Here is a 19,424-nt window from a genome sequence, read left to right on the forward strand (position 1 = left end):
AAGTGTTTTGTATAGAGAAGCAATGCATAGAGATGTGGTTAACTCACTCTTAATCGTCACAAAGCATCACAAACTCTCAGCACTGTTGTTTAGTGATAGGTAGTTGATGCTAAAATCATTGACGAGTTTATCACTAAAGAGAACCCATTGTGTAGCCTAAGATACTTGGGTGTCTTGATAGAAAATAATATCAAATGGCATGAGCATATATCAAAAGTGGCCAAAAAAGGTAACAAGACCCTCAAGAAGTATTTTTAACACTTCCTGTCAGACCAAACTGATCGCGCACAAAGCAGTTGTGAGGCCAATTCTTGAATAGGCTACAACCTTCAAAGAATTGTAGAACGATTTTACAAAAATAGTCAGATTGCGCTTGTATTTAGTTCTTTATTATGGAAGATTTTCAACATAGCTTTAAAAGCGCAGTAAAGACACCCTCACCGGATCCTCTAAGAGAAGCAATAAAAATTTTGCTAAGTAATTAATGAGCTATGATAACAAATCATGCAAAATTGAGCTAGCAGATAATTATATAAGAGATCTTACAAATTTCATACATTTATGAAAAAGTAAAAAAACAAGAAACTGTAACAGTTTCGATGAGTAACAGGATCCAACCTGCATATTCTGACAGCAGAACTACATGCATACTACTTTGTGTTTAGACCACAGAAAAGTTTTAAATTTTTAATAAATTGCTAAAAGTTTCATGTATTCAATACAGAAAAGTAGACGCACGAAATGTACATCGTAATAACACAAAAGGTCTTTGAAAAAACATTCCAAACGCTTATTGTCTGCTTGTAAGCTTGACTCTGATACCATCAACAGGTTCGATCACGAGGGCGGGATTAATTTTAAGCTCCTCCCTTGATTGAACAGACTCAATATTGAAATTCCTCAAAAGCGTAGCGACAATCGTCTTCAGCTCCATCATAGCAAACTTCTGACCTACAAATATGGATATGGTTAACAATCAGGAGTCGCGAATGAATATCAACTGTGATGAGAGCTGTTCGATGTCTACCTGCACTATGCATTCAATTTCAGAGTTGTTTTCTCCTGAAAACCGAATGAAACCGAATCTTCATTTGTTACTTCGGTTTACTCATATGGGCATTATGAACCGCATCAAACCGAGATTTGTATATTTATTAATAAATGGTAAACTAATAATTAATATTTGCAAAAAATGTTCAAGTAATGGTGTCATTTTCAATTATATTAATATTAATTAACCAATACAATTTGAAAAATGTTATCCTCTTTAAAATTTAATGAATCAACATCAAATTAATTAATTTAAAAACAATTGAATAAATATAAATAAAAAAATTACAATATGCTCAGGACAAATACAATCACTGAAGATTAATACCATAATAAGATATTACAAATATGTCTCCTAACTACAAAACATCACATGATTTAATTTGGCAAGAGTCAAGACTATTGCTACAATTTGGATGAAAAAAAAACTCTAAACACATTTGCTGACCGATCGATGCTCTCACGAAACTTTGTTTAGGAAGCTGCTGCGTGGGCATGCGCAAAAACTGAATCGAATCGTGATGTAAAATTCAGTTCATACGCAGTTGTCTTCTCCTTCTGAATCGATGAACCGAGAGAGAATAACTATCGAAAAACCGAATGCACTCGAATCGTTATCCAGCACTAACTGTAACTCATATTCTTGAGAGAATATGTTTTCACGGAGGAGCATAGATTGATCAGTCGTTTAGAGTTATGAAAATTGGCTAAAAAGGGACAACGACTCCTGTAGTTTTAAATAGCCGGAGTCCTAAGAAAAAATCAAGCAATGGTCAAGCAGTCAAAGACATACCTATACAGTTGCGTGGACCAGCACTAAATGGAATATAGGCAAATGGGCTACGCTGGGTACAATTCTCAGAAGTAAACCGTGATGGATCAAATCTCTCCGGGTCAGGGAACACTCTCGGGTCTCTATGTAGTTTCATAATAAGAGTGAAGACTGCAGTGCCCTTTGGTATGAGGTAGTCACCTGTTGCAGAGTCAGGGAAAATATATTACATGCAGCATCACAAAATATAAAAATACAGAAAAAAGACCTTGGTTCGTAACCCAAATTAAATGCTAAAATTGTTGAGAAGATGTAATCAAAAGTTATATTACATAACTGTATAACTTGTATAATTAGATTATATATATAACTATATCATATATAATCATCAGAAAGTGATTCATAACTACATAAGATAGAGAATTAAGTTGAACTCAATAAGAGAGGCATATAGATTAGATAAAATGCAAATAAATTATTTAAGAAGAAATGCTTACAGCACAGTTTTCCATATAAGGCTATATAACAGTAACTTGAAAAATTAACCTTTTTACCTAATTCTAAGTCAATCAAAGATGGAGGTATCTACAATTATTGCTTGAATAATAAGTAAACTTATTTTTGCAAGAAAAAAACAAATAAGCTAATTAGGCAAATAATTAGGTAATTATTTCTAAAAATTATTGTCCAATAATCTACACACGGAACACAGAGCTGCATATGTAAGAAGAACAGTATCTGTAAATTCTTATGTCAAAGAAAGAAAACTTGCGTCTTTCCAAGAAAATCGATTTTATCATTTAATATTATTAATGTTGACCAATCACAAATTGGCTCAGGCTTGACTGACTGGTTGTCTTTGATAACAAAATTGCAGCAAAGCCAATCCATTGATAAAATTACAGAGAAAAATAAAGGCGCGAACATAACCAAGAACAATAGAGAATATCAACTCAAATCTGCTGTATTACCCTAGGACACTTATACTTCGCTAGTATTTAGTTTCAAGAGTAGCATACAGAGTAAAATTTCGCTGCAACTTAATTTCGCAACTCTGATGAGTGCGAAAATATAATGATGTGAAAATAAATGCAGTGGAAAAAACATAATTATATTCCTCAGGTTCGACTCGCCGGTAAGAAAAAAATTTCAATTTGAGACTAGTTTGTAATTATGAACCGCAGGTAGAATTGTATGGCCGAGATCGATATTGCAATTTGATTGCTTGCTGCCATTTGTTTCTTGGACTACTGTAGAATGGAATTTAATTACGCTAAAAATTTTAACGTTGTCACAATTTTGCTTGTTTTTATATTAACGTATTTTAATTTTAACGATCAACGGTGTTGTGTATAGGTATTAATTTTAACGTTTTCCCAAACACTCAATAAATGCTGAACATTTTTATTACAGTAATTACAAGTTGTATACAAATACATACATGATACAGCTGCTAGTAATACTACAGCTACAGATACTAGCACAGTGTGTAGTTAGTATAACTTCTTCTCTTCCTTTTTTATTAGTGTTATTTATCAGAGCTAACTCTTTCTCTATTGCTTCATCTTCTGAATCATTACAAGTTATTGAAGAGGTGTCAGTGGTGAGTCCAAACCTTTCCAGAGCCATGCTGCTTGTGTAGTACTGTGAGAGTCAGTGTGTTTTATTTTCTTTCAACACGGGTGCTCACTGCATTGATTGATGTCCCCAACAAACAATAACGCTATTAATGCGTGTGCATTGACATCAAATTCCTATCATTATAAATCATTATTAATGGGAAAATAATCATAATTAATTGCAAAATAATAACGTAAAAAATTTTGACAGTCAAATTATTTTGTTGGTTTATAATTTAACGATGCTATAATAGTGGTCGTTAAAAACGTTAAAATAAATGACGTTATAAAATTCCATTCTACAGAATCAATGAACAAAGCTATTTAATTCCGTGTTTTCGCTCGTTCGTTATGATAGTTTAGTTTCGCTCATGAAATTTTCGCGAGAGGATGACTCCGCGAAAACGCGAAAGTTAGATGAGGCGAATACATAAGTGTCCTAGGGTATAAAGATCTGATCTTGTAATTTTGCTTTAAACTGTTACGGAGAAGCAATATAGGTGATAATTAGAGTGCTTTATAAAAATGTTTTTTACGAGTCTGCAAATCTTGACATTCAGTTTTGGAGAATGGAACTCTACCACTTGCGTTATTCATCAACATTAAAAAGTGGAGGAATAATCTCTATTGTCATTATATTTATATTATAAATATTTTATATTAAATTTTCCATATGTTATGAAAAATAATATATGGAAAATGTATGTAACTTTAAATTATATGGAATACATGAATTGAAATTTTCCATATAAATATGCCACGATCTATCTAAGTACAAACTAAAGAATCCGTCTACGCCTGCATCAAGGACAATTGTGTTCGATGAAGGCATTTCATGGATATTTGTTGAGAAATGATTTGCGTTAAAAATAAAAGAAGACCCAAGTATCACATGACCTAATGCTAATCCAGTCTACAGTTCAAGCAGCCAAAAAGAAGAACAAGAGCACTAGACTTGGCACCATTGCACTAAATGCTGCGAGTTGAAGTCCAATGATTTAATTAGCCTAATAAGGAAAATTGACAGTCACTTACAATAGAAGGTAACTTTACTAAAACTCAACTCACCGAACTGTGTATCTGCAATAAGCTCTCTACCGACATATGGAACTGGAGAGAATATTCGAAGTGATTCCTTGATGCACAACTCTAAATAGGTGAGTTTATTCAAATCAGCATTCGATATGCTGCCGCCAGTATCTACAATGCGCAATGCACCAGGTTAGAGGTTGAGAGAGAAACTAGGTCTATTACTAGATGGCTGCTTCTGATAAATCTACTAGGTGAATACCCGGCGTTACACGGGTAATAAAAAAGCCTGCATAGAAAACTTAGCATTCGTTGCTAAATATAGGTGCCATTAGCCATTTCTTTACCGGATCAATTCGAATAACTTAAGCTAGTAACTTGAGCTAGTCTAAATATTTACTATAAAAAGAGCCTGTCTGAAGCCAGCTTGCTTATAATTTGCTTATAATCATTACGTTACACCCCAAGTGTGAGTTCAAGCGCCGCAAGTGTAAATTTAAGTGCATCAAGTGTAATTCAAGCCCCCTAGTAATAACCAATAGTATTTTACAAGAGCTTTAAGGGTAGTGTAATAAGCATGGTTTGCACAATTATTTCTTAGTATAGCCAGGAGGATTTGTAGTATAATAGATCGCACTCTTGTCTGCAGAACCGGATGTTTCGAGCTTGAATCCGAAGTGAATATTTTGTCCCTAAAACTTTATCCAAAAACTTATGAGAAAAAACTTTCCTAAATTTGGTCATCCAGACGATAGGCAAACATGAGATGAATGCCCGGCGCTCACGGGTAATAAAAACATTTTTGCACAGAAAATTTACTTTTAATCAACATGTACAACATCTACCATTGTATGCTTTCAAAGAAGGTGCTTGTTCATTTCTGTATACATACTGTGTTTATTTTTATGTAATTCCTACTGTACCAGCTGCAGTGCCTACGGCAGCTCACACTGACTGCAGTAGTCTTGCTGCCAATGTGAGTTTAAGCAATTTTCTTTTGACCAACAATTCTAGCATAATGCTAGCTTGATGACAGCTAAAGTGTTCAGCGTGAAGCCATAAAAGATTGGCATGTGTAATGAGTATGTTCACAATTTTTTCCATAGTATAGCCAGTTATACAGTGTAGTGTATCGGATAACTGCCTGTCTGCCAAACTGGAGGTTCGAAGATCAAATCCAGTGCACAACGAATCTTTTCATTTCTAAAACTTTGTTGCTATAACTGGACACACAGACAACAAAAGACAGACCCTGAGATTTATAAACATGTATATGAATAGGAGAGATTAACTTTGACTACCATAACTTATTTGCATTGTTAGCTTCCAAATTTAATAATTTTTCTCTTTAACTTTAATTTTCAGTAATTATATATTTGTTGAATCTGGGTTTCTTTTCTTCGCATCACATCATTTTTCAAGACAACTACTAGATCACTTCAGAGATTCTTTTTACAGATTTCATTAGGAGATTGCCTCATCTTTTACTACAACATTTTTCACTAATGCTAAGGAAAGATAGATAGATTACAGGAACTTTACTATCATCGGTCAAGGTCATTCAAACTAAATTAAAACATGAGACAAAAATGAAATAAGCAGATCAGAAAGAAAACAATGAAAAGGGTGAAGAATAAAATAATGCTTCTCCTTCCTTCTTCACTGCTATGTGTTGAAGTACTTTTGAATGCATGACTTCAAAACTAAAATCAGGTATGAAATACAGTTTAATACTGCTCAAGCGCTATAAAATCCAACTATATGAAGGAGAACTGCATAAATGTTCATTGGCTAACCAAACTGTACTGCTTTAACAAACTTTAGATGACCTCTGTAAAATTGAGTATTTGTGTCAAGATGAATATTTGCATAATATTTTCTTGGTATGCCAAAAGATTCAAGGGTTGACGTGATTGTAAGTCAAAGTTTGCCCCTAGCAGAGTTTTTTATTACATACGGTAGATTTAACATCAAAACAAAGCTAACCTTAAATAAAAATATAGTAAATGTTTCTTAATAGTACATCAGCTGCAAAAGTGCTAGACGAGAGCAATCTTACACATGCTACCAAATCAGTAATTCAATGAACACGCCGTCCTTAGAAGGAGGAACTCTTCAAGATTTACAAATCAATCCTGCTTAGTAATTGTAACACGTCTTAATCATTATATGAATACACTGTTTATCTTCATATCATACTTAATCATATCAGACTACAACAAATGGACTTCAAGTGGACAACAAGAGCTTCAGTGGACAAGGACTTCCTATTTGGGAAACATGCAATGATTATGGCTTTCAAGTCATTATTATTATCAAGTGGGAAATTAAGTTAAGATAAGTTGATTTAATTTAAGCCATAACTGCCATGAACAGCTTTCATTATTCATAGGTAAATCAGACACCCCGATTCCGACTTTGCACTCAAAATAAAGATTGGTCCACTAACTTTCAAACTCATTTTTGTTTTTGAAGGCTTTTTTACAGCAATTCAATATCGGTGTCGCAATTAACACAACAAGCCCCGCCCATAAATATGTGACGTAGCCTAGCTTCTTAGGGATGGAAGTTGGGGATGTTCAGTCCAATCTAGAATTATGTATCTATGCGAACAGCCCGATGATAATCGACGTTGCAGATGTCAAATCATCGCAGGTCAGGGTAATTTCTCATAATTTATTTTCGAATCGCTCATAAAACGCTTTAAACATAGATATGGAATTTTATTTCAAACGAGTGATGACATGTATTGACACTCGCAACATACGGGTATGCCTTCGATGGAAACCTTATCGAGATATAATTGTGTGCCAAGACTAATTAAAAGGCTGTTTACCAATCACATGGCAGATAAGAGAATACAATGACTATATTGAGATGGGTGTCTTAAAACCCATTATTCTCTAAATTCAGCCTTCAAAATAATCTCTGTCTTTTCTGAAAGGTAAATAATCTACTTAACATTGCTCCTAGCTTGTCACAGGATGTTTAATAAGCTGAACGTGAGAAAAATGAGCTCAAAAAAGCGCGGTTTTATCACAAGCTAGCATTGTTATTGGGGTCAATTGTAAGCTAGGTTACGCCACAAAATTAATGATATGCGCTATATAGCCAACGCCTTCAAAATGGCATGGTTTTGGAGAGAAAATGCAAATTAATCTCAAAACTGTTTGCAATTTTTTTTATTGAGGCAATAAACCGCAGTGCTCAGCATAGCTGATTTGCTTTTTGAAAAACTTCTACTTAGGGGATTGTGGCAGTTATGGTTTAAGCTAACTTAATTTAACTTAAATATAAATAAAGTTGTGTTAATCAAATTAAAATCATTATTATTGTCCAGATATTAAGTCATCGCGCTCGTTTAATGTCATTCTGGTCTACAAATTGAAAGAAAACACAGAGTACAAAAATGGATACCATAGCCTGATAAAGTGCACAAAATCTATACTTATTTGGGAAAGGGAATGTTTTTATTTTATATGGAAAAGTTTAAAACCTGCGCAGGAAGCTTTTAATAATGTAGGAATTCTTTACCAAGTTTAACTTGGCTAGCATACTGCTTGACTATTTAGTTGTAAGCATTTTAGAAAAAACAGACATGAGAGTTTTAAAAACAACTCAACTTTTCCAAAAAAGCGTGATTCAAAATCTGATGTCAAGGTCAACTAACGATAAGCTGGCTAATTCTATAAGTTCTTACCTAACACTTGATCAATCTCTTCTTGACACAGTTTCTGTACTTCTGGATGGATGCCCAGCAAGTACAGAGTAAAGGATATGCCAGTGGAGGTTGTGTCGTGACCCTGCAACATGGTTTATAAAAACTAACATAGTACACCGACAACACAGTAATAAATAAAATGGTTAGGATGAGACCTGCAGACAACCTTTTGAAAAAACCTTTGTGAAACGAGACGATAATAATTTGTGACTGAAAAGTGTTCATTTTGGATGAACAGATCTCTACACCAGCTCTCACGAAGAGCTGGTGTAGAGATCTGAATAAAAATCTAGGTCTAATGGAAATTTTCGAACCGGTGACTTCTGGCCCAGGAGACAGCAGTTTCTCTAGCTCTAAACAGCAGTTGGTTGTCATATGTTACTAATACTTCATATTTAGAAAGATATTTAGAAGCATATTTAGAGAAATTTTAATCTCCAACACTCAATCAGTGAGTTAGTCATAGCATTACTACTAAGGTTGAATATGCTTGTCTCCATCCTTTTTTTCTAGAATTACCAGCAATATGGCGCCTTACAGTGCCTCGCGTTGCGTGTTTACAACTCGAGTTGTGAGCACGCAACGCAACTTTGTAAAAGTAAGGTGCAGTATATTAGTATTATGGTAGCATAACCGTAGATCTGGTTATATTAACAATGGTACATCAATAGGCACCCATTAGCTAATAGAAATTAAACTATGTATGTATGTACTGTAAAACTAAAGCTAATGGTGAATTACAGCGTGCCGAGTTTGCAACTCGAGTTGTACAACTCGAGTTACACAACTCGAGTTCATCAAAAAACCCAAGCCGAGTTCTTTCAACAACAACTCGAGTTCAACAACTCGGCTGGAGAACATCTCATCATTTCATTTTCTCTAGCTATATTTTTATATGGAATTTTTTGGTGCATCATTAAACTTCGTTGACATAATTTCTATGTTTGTTTATTTTCTGTGTTCATTCAGTTTCTTGTCAGGTTCTAGAGAGATAACTCTTTTTTCATTTGAAAAAGAAGTGGCCCGGCTCCCACATAGACTGTTTTTTAGTTTGCTTTTTACATTCTACAATTGTTTTTGTCTCGTTATAATTATAAAAATAAATATGCGCAAATATCACCAATATATATAATTTAAATGTGTATATATATTTAAATAATAAGTATTAAATTTCTGTTAATGTTCTGTAAATGAGACACCCCTATTACTCACTTTTCTTCTTTACAAACCCTGTTAGTTTTGCGAAACACAACTCGAGTTCATCAAAAACCCAGGCCGAATTGTACAACTCGAGTTGCAAACACGCAACGCGAGGCACTGTAAGGCGCCATACCAGCAAGCAACTGATGTTAGGAAATATAAACCCCTCGGGTACCTTAATATTTAGCATATAATAAATTCGCCTTGTTTATAAAAAGACTTTCAGCAACTGTTGTCTCACAAACATTGTATTAAAATACAAGTGTGACTGTGAATGCCTCCATCCCTTGCACCAATGCAAAGGGGCGCAAGATAATCGGAGCAAATACAATTTTTGGCATATCCAAGAACGCATACCAAGTCTGCCACAATTTGAAAGAGAAGATATAGAAGTATAATATGAGTGCATCTCTTGCACTCATAACAGCCAACCATGTGTGAATCGTCTGCCCATGCAGAGATGACAATGTCATCACAAATGAGATGACCTTTAACCATTCAGCGATTCTGGCTAACACAAACAAGTCATACAATCTTGCTGCCCAAGTATCAACAATCTCTGTGATACTAATGGAAGGCCCCTTTTATGGAAGTATAAACTAGCATATGGTGAATTAACAGAAATATTCCTCAAACCTTTGTTGATGTACACACCAACTAGGGCCAGTGTTGCCAATTCTGAAAGTTTAGTTAGTTTAAATTTCAAATTCGTACAAATAATGGGATAGCCTCAGCTTTTGCTTACCGCAAACATGAAGGTATCCACTTCTTCTCGCAGCTCGTGATCAGTTAAGGGATTTCCCTGCTCATCTCGGCAGTCCAAAAGAAGATCTAAAAATGGACGAAGTTTTCCCGTCGACTGGGAAATTCCCTCTTCTTTCATAGCACGTCTCTCCGCTATAACCTGATGCGATGATGAAAAAATATGTAAAATAATGGGAAAATGTTAAAAATGAGTTTAACATCTTTTAAATCGCATGAAAGATGATTTTGTGAAAACTTTTTAGCACATAAAACAGTTTGAGAAACTACCTAACCTGGTTAAAATATAGTTCAGCAAACTATTCTGCAAAGAACATATTTTTAATAGCTGAACATTCAAAGTGATCACTGACTGACACAAGAGCTAACTAGATGCATAAATATTGATTCCTTTTCAGTAAACCTGATTCAACCAAATCTAATAATGCCAGCAAGCTAAATGTGATATAAGCCACCAAAAAGAGAACATTTTTCTCAGGTTACAACTTCGGTGGTTTTGCCGGCAGCAAAATATGTGAAAAACAGAAGCAACCAAAGGGCCTTATGACTCGAAAGTTGACATCATGTATGTTGAGTGTTTTAGACAAAACATTCAACATACATGAAGCTCTGCTGCTGAGTGTTTTTAGATCTGCTACACTGCTATGGCCCGATTACCTGTATGCAAGTAGCAGACAACAAAAATCTACAAATCTAACGCAACCATCGTAACATAAATATATGCTCAAAACCTGAATGGAACGGAATGAGTGGACAAAAACATATATGAACCTTTTGTATTACTTTATTAGAAATAATTTCATTTCAAACAGAAATTTTTTCAAATCATACCATACAAGAACTATACAAACATAAGTTAGTTATAGCTCTCACTTTTACTACGCTATGCTGTCAGTAGATGGAAAGTGGACTTTAAATACTGCTTCTTTAAAACTGGATTAACAAAACACCAATATTTGTAATTACCATAGATATAATAAACCATAGATATAATAAACCATAGATATAATAAACCATAGATATAATAAACCATAGATATGATAAACCATAGATATAATAAACCATAGATATAATAAACCATAGATGTAATAAGCCATAGATGTAATAAACCATAGATATAATAAACCATAGATATAATAAACCATAAATATGATAAACCATAGATATAATAAACCATAGATATAATAAACCATAGATATAATAAACCATAGATATAATAAACCCTAGATATAATAAGCCATAGATGTAATAAACCATAGATATAATAAACCATAGATATAACAAACTATAGATATGATAAGCCATAGATATAATAAACTATAGATATAATAGGGTTTATCATATCTATGGTTTATTATATCTATGGTTTATTGTATCTATGGTTTATTATATCTATGGTAATTACTCACTAATCAAGTTATTAATATACTCCAAAGCTTATATACCGTAAAACCTCTAATTGAATGCCATGGCGCTCTATTTTTCAACCCTTCTATGGTGGCGGTCAATTGGAGAGTGATGGTTTATTTTTCAACCCTTCTCTTAGGGTGGCGGTCAATTGGAGGCGGCGTTTAAATAGAGGCGGCGTTCAATTAGAGGTTTTGCGGTAATTCACATTTAATTCTCTTAGGAAGAAAACATTTTAGGTGTATTCAGATCATGTTAATTCTGTAAAATTGTTCTGGAGATCAAAATATCATCCTTTGGATTGCTTGCCATAGCTCATTATATAGGTATGACTTCCATTGTGGTCACTATAGTAGATTCACTACTGATGGAGGTCGGCTATCTATAAAGATTATCTAAATCTCATAGCAAACACTGATAGCAGAGCAGCACACGGGCTCTAGCGATGGCTAAGCCTGGCTAAACACACCAGCAAAACCCATTTTTGCATAGCAGACACATTAGCGATGTGTCATTTCAAAACAAACTTGTTGGGCCTTTTGTTGAATAAGATATAACTTATAACGTGTTTGGATGGCTGAAATAGTTGATTACAACAATCTTGATTCCATTTATTCATTTCAATACAAGGTAGTTCAATCCACGATCGGTTTTTAAATTATGATGACAGCACGGCTTCACACAAATAACTATTTATATGTGGACAAAGATATTCTCACTTGTAACATACTTCTACGCAAAAGTCACTAGTATAATACAGAACTTTTCATGAAACATTGCGGATAATCCTTTGGCAGTTAAATATGTAAATCTTTTTATTTCTATAGTTTAATTCATGATGTGAACTTCAAATATTTTTGTACTTGTTATTTTCTTGTTAACATAGCGTTAACATTGTTAACATAGCGCTGTTTCATAGGGCAAAATATAGCAATACAAATACCTTCACAAATGTTATTGCTATCACAAATTGTCGATCCATGAATATAAATACAATACTAATGTTTTGATGATACTTCAATAACAAAAAATACAGCAAGGATATCATGACATTCACACGACTTAGGCCAGTTCTCATTGGTCAATCTATTTGCCACCATGTTGTATCATTCATCAGCATCGCTGTGAGCAGCCACAGCAAATGTACACTATACCTACACATAGGTGATGCATTTCGCAGATGTGTTTAGCCATGCGTATGGCTTATAAGGACCAGGCTTACGGGTTAGCCAGGCTGAAGCCATAAGCTGATTACATAACACAAGTTACTCTATGATAAGAGATCTGTGAGAGAGGCAGCCTACATTCACCACATGTCACATACAACTTTAGTGCTCGCCATAGGCGATGTCAAACTTCCCTGTGTTAGAAAAACTTTAAACCCTTTTATTCAGATATTTAGCTGTAGATAAATTAGTCACAGTAAAATAGTATTTAAAGTAAAACTGACTCATTCATGACTAGTCACTAGCTCTCTCTTGCAGTCAGTTGAGGTGACTCAGACTGCCTATGGTTGAGGCTTATGTATGATAGCAGAACTCCAATGTTATGTTATTAAGATAAAAAAAACAAGATACACTCTATCAACCTACCTAACAACTGTAATCACAAGAGCTCTATGTCCTTCTCATCAATCGTTAGATCTGAATGAAAGGCTCAGGCCTTGTAAAAGAGATTTTAATAATCAGTGGGTCAGTCATAAATCTGCTTTGTTAAAACTGTAATTGTTACTCTACAGATACCATAGTTTCTAATATAATTTAGGAAACACCCACAGCTCCAGTATTGTCAAAGAAGCACCAAAGTGAAAATATTAAAATATATTTTCCAACCTTGTACGAAAACTCATGGACCAATCGCAAGCAGCGATTATTCTCTTGGCCAATAGCTGTGTTGTTATACACCATGTCGATATAGTAGAGGAGCTTTTGAGGTCTGGAATCAGCAGCTTCCTTTAGAACTTGCAGTGCTTTTACATATTCAGAATTCCCGTCCCTCAGAGCCCCGATATTTACTCCCATCGCCGTGCCTGCATGTTACAACATTAATAATGGCATCCGCATCTAATATAGTCTTAATCCTTAGTAAATCCTCAGTACAAATGATACGTCCCTCTTATATTTAGTAGCAACAATCAATGTATTGTCTGATTTAGCGATAACAACGTGTATTTTCTTTTAGTCGATATGGCCAAAGAGTGGATACAGGAAAACAAGAGAAATTATTATAATATGTTCGCTGTAACTATAGTAATATTTGACGAATATAGTGATTGTCCCACACAATAACAGTTGTACACAAAACACTTCATTCTAAATCGAAAAAGCTGCAATTGTACTTCTTATCAAGGGTCAATGCATAATGTAGTTGGTTCTGAATCGCATCGCTAACTACCTTATTCTTTGTGGTCGATCAGGACGGTCGATAGTACTATGTATACATCCCAATGACTTACTGTGTCACATATGTAACATATTTCTAATAGCCGTTCTGTTTTTCAAAGGTTTTAAAAAAAACGAATAAAATTTCATTCCATGATAATCAGTAGGCCTATCAGTGTTTTTCATTTAGAATGTGTTACTGTAGGTCTTACAACAAAATAAAATAGCTGAGTTGAAATCTTAGCCTGGGTTCAACGACATGCAAAGGGATGCTCTTACACCCACACCCAATCTCCTCCAATGTTGATTTGATATGAGAGCAAAAAGGCAGGGTGAAGTTAAAAATGTAAATCCCGCATTCAACTAAGCGCTATTAAAATAATAAACACAAGTATTCGACACTGATGATCAGGTTGGTACAATAGACACAAGAAATACATGCTACCGCTTGACTCCTCACGGTTTACTATGCTTATCTTCAACTTAAAAATTTTACACATTATGAATGATTTATTAACCGTATTTTAAACAGCGGAAAGTCTTGCTTGCATTATATCATAGATGAGCCAATATAAGTGAGAGATGCAGATTATACTGTTCCTCATGTTGTACAACTGGAACTGCTCATAGGTCGTGAGTATCTCTGTTTGAAGCAGTTGATATACCATGATACTCTTTGATACTTTTGCTCATTGGGTGTGTGTGTGTATTTACGGTTAATTTTTGCTAATAGTTGTTTTTGGTCTGACAAAAGATCTAAAATGAGTATTTCCATAGTTTTGCTAGAGATTTTCATACCAAGTTCTCAGAGTGATCTCATGTACGATAGAAACGTCAGCATTCAAAAAGCCAAAATACAGGTTACTGCTGTTTAGCATTCAATCCACTCAGCAGTCCTTTTGGTGTAAAGACGAAGTTTTCTTCAAGGCGCCTTGAACTCGCTTGTAGTTTGAGCTCTCTAGTTAGGGCTACTTAGGAAAGTTTTAAGGAAATTGGACAATAGTATGGTAATGGTGTACCACACGTGCAATTTGATGTAGAAAAGACAACTCACTACAGATGATGTCTAAGGTGCTCAGAGTTACAAGGGTTGATATATCGAACTCTATGTCGGTATCACAATGATCTCTCTGTAGAACCTCCACCAGATCAAGGGCTTTTTCGTTAAAGACTTCCAAGAAATCCTTGAGAATTGAGAAGTGAAAAGTAGGGGTGAGCATGTGTCTTCTCTCCCTCCATGCATCTCCAGAGCTATGCAACATAACATCTTGATACAACAGAGTATTAACTTAGACATAGAGGTGTGCAGTAACTTAAGCCTGGTTCCCATATCGATTGCGTGACCCCGGCGGTAATCTTGCGCAGGAAAACTCTTGCGACGCTAGGCTCGGTGGCTTCTGTTCACATGAAGTTGCATCGCTAATAATCGCATAAAAGTGTTCTATCACCATGCCGTTTCGATAACACTGACCTTCACCTGTACAGTGCATTTCAGGGAGGTTTTGCCTGCGATTCTTCGCAAAATTTGAACAGCGCTGAACTCTTGCGTTGACTGCCGGCAACTACCGGCGGTACTTGGCGCGTAAGTTCACATTTTACCACTGATAGCCTGCGGTGCTGTCGCCGGTGCTTGCGGCGTATATGGGAACCAGGTTTTAGGCATAGAGTTGTACAGTAACTTAGGCATAGAGTTCTATAGTAACTTAGCCATAGAGTTGTACAGTAACTTGGACAGAGTTGTACAGTAACTTAGCCATAGAGTTGTACAGTAACTTAGACATAGAGTTGTACAGTAACTTGGACAGAGTTGTACAGTAACTTAGCCATAGAGTTGTACAGTAACTTAGACATAGAGTTGTACAGTAACTTAGCCATAGAGTTGTACAGTAACTTAGCCATAGAGTTGTACAGTAACTTAGACAAAGTTGTACAGTAACTTAGCCATAGAGTTGTACAGTAACTTAGACATAGAGTTGTGCAGTAACTTAGGCATAGAGTTGTGCAGTAACTTGCGCGTAGAGTTGTATAGCAACTTAGCCATAGAGTTGTACAGTGACTTAGCCATAGAGTTGTACAGTAACTTAGGCATAGAGTTGTACAGTAACTTGGGCATAGAGTTATGCAGTATGAAAAAAGATTTGTGTAACAAGAAACATGGTTAATAAAAAAAGGCAAGGAGACGTGCTGCCTACATAAATCTGCTAAATTATGAGCTAAAATATGATTTGTAGAAATGACACTTAAATGCTCCAATATCAATTATGAATAACATAACTCTGATGTCGTATAACATCCATGTACATGTATACTTTATGTACACCAGTATTTGCTTGACATATAAGTATTATATATGCAAAGGATGGTCAAGTTATATGATTAAATAAGAAGAATTGGTAAATGCCTGTATAATACGTATATTAAGCAATAGTAAATAAATAAAATTGTAACTAAATAATTAAATAAACAAAACTAACAAGTATATTTAGCGAATTGATCAACAAAAACTTAGTATATGGGTAATGAATAAATTTAAGAAATAAATAATTAAATAGGTACTATACAGAAATACATAACTGAAAACATTTTTTAAACAGAAGATAAAGAACATTAATCAGTTGATCAATCAACTACATTGATGACAGCAAGTAAAAAACATCTCTTATGCAGCCGAGACATGCGAAGGCAGACATAACTAGAGTTCAACTTACTGGTGATGACTATAATTACCTTGTAAGGAGCCCCTGTCCAAGCCAGGGATGCAGTGAGAAGTATTCATACGACTTCTTAATCTCCTTAGAGCTTCCTTGTAACTTTTCCACTAGATCAGAAGTATAGAGAAAAACCCAAGGTACCTCCAGCATTTTGATCTTCACAATTCCTTGAGCGCTACTGCGATCACACGCCTTTAGCACCATTTCCAGAAAGTCTAAAAGATGTCAAGTATAAATCAGTTTTCTTTTGAAGACTTGTGTAAAGCTTATTTATCATTGTTACCGTTGTCTGCTGTGTACACAAACTAATTGTAAGTATTTCTAATTGTGAAGCAAAATAAATATTAATTGAATAGCAAATTTCCACATATGTAAGAAGTATGTTCTATATTCACAACTTTGTGGAAGGAAGAGGAACTAAGGCAGATCTGGACTGATATACAAAAGTGTAGTTGAGCGTAACATGAAGTTGAGGGAACTACACAGACAGAAGAACACAAACAGAAGGAAAAAAGGCGCAAAGCAGGGCTGCATGAAAGTAATTGATAAAGCCAAAACCATAAGACAGTCGTTTTTGAAACGACTGATTGCAAGAGAGAAAGCAAAAGAGAAAGCAAAAGAGAGAAAAGGTATATCATTAAAATAGATCTGAAAATTTTTATTTTTGCACATTATTAAGGTTCATAAGATGAAAGTTTTCGTGTCAAATGAAATGATGCATTACCAACAATTTTTATTATTCAAATACAAAGCTGCACAAATGGTTCATTTTTTATGCTCCAAAAATGTTCAGTACAAATTCATTTGTTAAATGTGTTTATTCCCCAACTATAAATGCATTCATATAGACAATATCCATAAGTTTTGGTTCATTTGTATTGATCTAAGGATTATGACAACTATTTTTTACACATGAAAAAAACTGCCAGCTTCACTCCATGTGCAGTGCTAAGCTGGCCTTTTGAATTAAACTGATGCCTAATGTGGAAGTGAACATTTGTTCAATCTTAAATGTAAAATGAGCTCTTTTATGAATTTTAATGCCAACTATTGCAGTAAAATCCATTTTGGAGTTAAAATTAGAATATTAGAATAGAATCATTTATTTAGGTAGCATTTGAATTCTGAAATACGTATACATCATCAACTTGATTAGTGCAAGATTTTAGTAGGTCTCTGCTACTCTGGTCACAACATCGATTGAAACAAATGAGAATTCAGGATTCTTACAAATCTATATAATATTACAATATTATAAATTATTTCAACTACAAAAAACAACATCACTTATTTCAGGCCTACGCTCATCATAGCTAAAACTAAAATATACCACTTGGTGTAGATCCAGTGTGTAGCACATCTCCAACGATAGGCCAGTCTTTGAATCCAGGTATTTGATCGATCAACTGTTTATTTCTTGTTGTCTTCCAGTAAAGATAGCCCGCAGAAAGTATGATGATTAATGAGGCTAATCCTCGAAAGGTCCAATAAACTATTGAGCAGACCTCCATGCCTGTAAAATAGCACGATGATTTATTGAGTGTTAATTGCAAAGCATGTGCTCCAGATCAGTACATGAAAATATGTGATGGTAAACTGTATCCACAAACTTGAGAAGCGCCTACGAATAGAAATGAAAAAACTATGCAGGAAAATACAATAAATTCATAGAAGATAACTGCATAGCACCAGTCTGAAAGCTAAGTAGAGTGTCTATATTATTTTGTTAAAAATAATTAATTGACAGATATATGACAGAAAATATTTTCTCTTCTTCACCACGCACTAGAATAAAATATGAACTGCACCTTGTTAACTTAAATGCTTAATCAGCTTGTAATAAGTAATGCGTCTCAATGCAGTTGACTAAAATATATTAAAGTATCAGTTTGTGGTTGATCGTCACAAGTCGATGTTAGATTTGAGTTCACGAACTGTATTAGGCAGAAAGCTGTTGTGATAAACAGACTCCTTAGCGCAAACAAGAGTGGTCTCATCAAATGATGTCATTCTAAATGGGAATTGATAATTGTGGTTTTTTCACAACATATCAAACGCTTGAGAAACGACTCTGATTTTCGTACGTCCACCGACTAGAGATTCTTCGTTGAGATTTTTGCGCTTTGCTGTTAACTCAATCAATCATTGCTAAACAATACTAACAGAACATGTTTGCACAAACAAGATATTTTATGAGTGACTTTCTGCAACTAAAAACTTGGCCACGCCGGAGTGTCCTCGGTCGACAACTGAGTCTGCGCTATTACGGGTGCTAACCAAAAACTAAGTTATCAGACTTTTTATTTACACCCCAAAAGTATTTTGATCATCGATTTACAAACGTTTAGCAAAATATTCAAAAACAACATTAAATATGTGGAGTCACCTCAATTTCGCTTTGTGATTTTAATAACAAAACATGTTACAAAGTTAAGAAAACTCAATGCTAATTCATCGATTTTACACGCCGTCGTAGTAACGCCTTTTAGCCTTAAATCTGAGGCCTTTTAGCTTTGATATATAAAGGAAGCATCGTTCCTCGCACGGACAAAGCTTACGAAACATAATATTCTCCTACATGTACGTATTACCACTGAATTATACTACCCCTGGAATGGCATTGGCCTATCTAAACCAATGAACTTCCGTGAAACGATTTGAGCGCCATCTTGATTACTGCTGGATCTGGATCTGGATAAATTAGGTCCCAAGACCTCTTGAGCCGAGTAAAATGTGGGACCCTCTGACCACTGAATCGTAAAAATTGAGAGT

The 19,424-nt window shown here is 34.8% G+C and overlaps 1 protein-coding gene across 1 annotated transcript; it reads right to left on the reverse strand.

The window, feature by feature from the left end:
* Positions 1-375: 375 nt before the first annotated feature.
* Positions 376-19,123, reverse strand: LOC137403928 (cytochrome P450 4V2-like). The gene is made up of 10 exons (XM_068090049.1): positions 19,039-19,123; positions 17,983-18,165; positions 16,669-16,867; positions 14,996-15,192; positions 13,393-13,589; positions 10,137-10,295; positions 8,171-8,273; positions 4,510-4,641; positions 1,844-2,023; positions 376-951 (listed from the first exon to the last, which is right to left on the reverse strand). Exons 2-10 carry the CDS (start codon positions 18,161-18,163, stop codon positions 791-793), a joined length of 1,509 nt encoding a protein of 502 aa, XP_067946150.1. The 5' UTR covers positions 18,164-18,165; positions 19,039-19,123; the 3' UTR covers positions 376-790.
* Between the last annotated feature and the right edge of the window lie 301 nt (positions 19,124-19,424).

Source organism: Watersipora subatra, chromosome 9 (assembly GCF_963576615.1).
Source record: "Watersipora subatra chromosome 9, tzWatSuba1.1, whole genome shotgun sequence".
NCBI lineage: Eukaryota > Metazoa > Bryozoa > Gymnolaemata > Cheilostomatida > Watersiporidae > Watersipora > Watersipora subatra.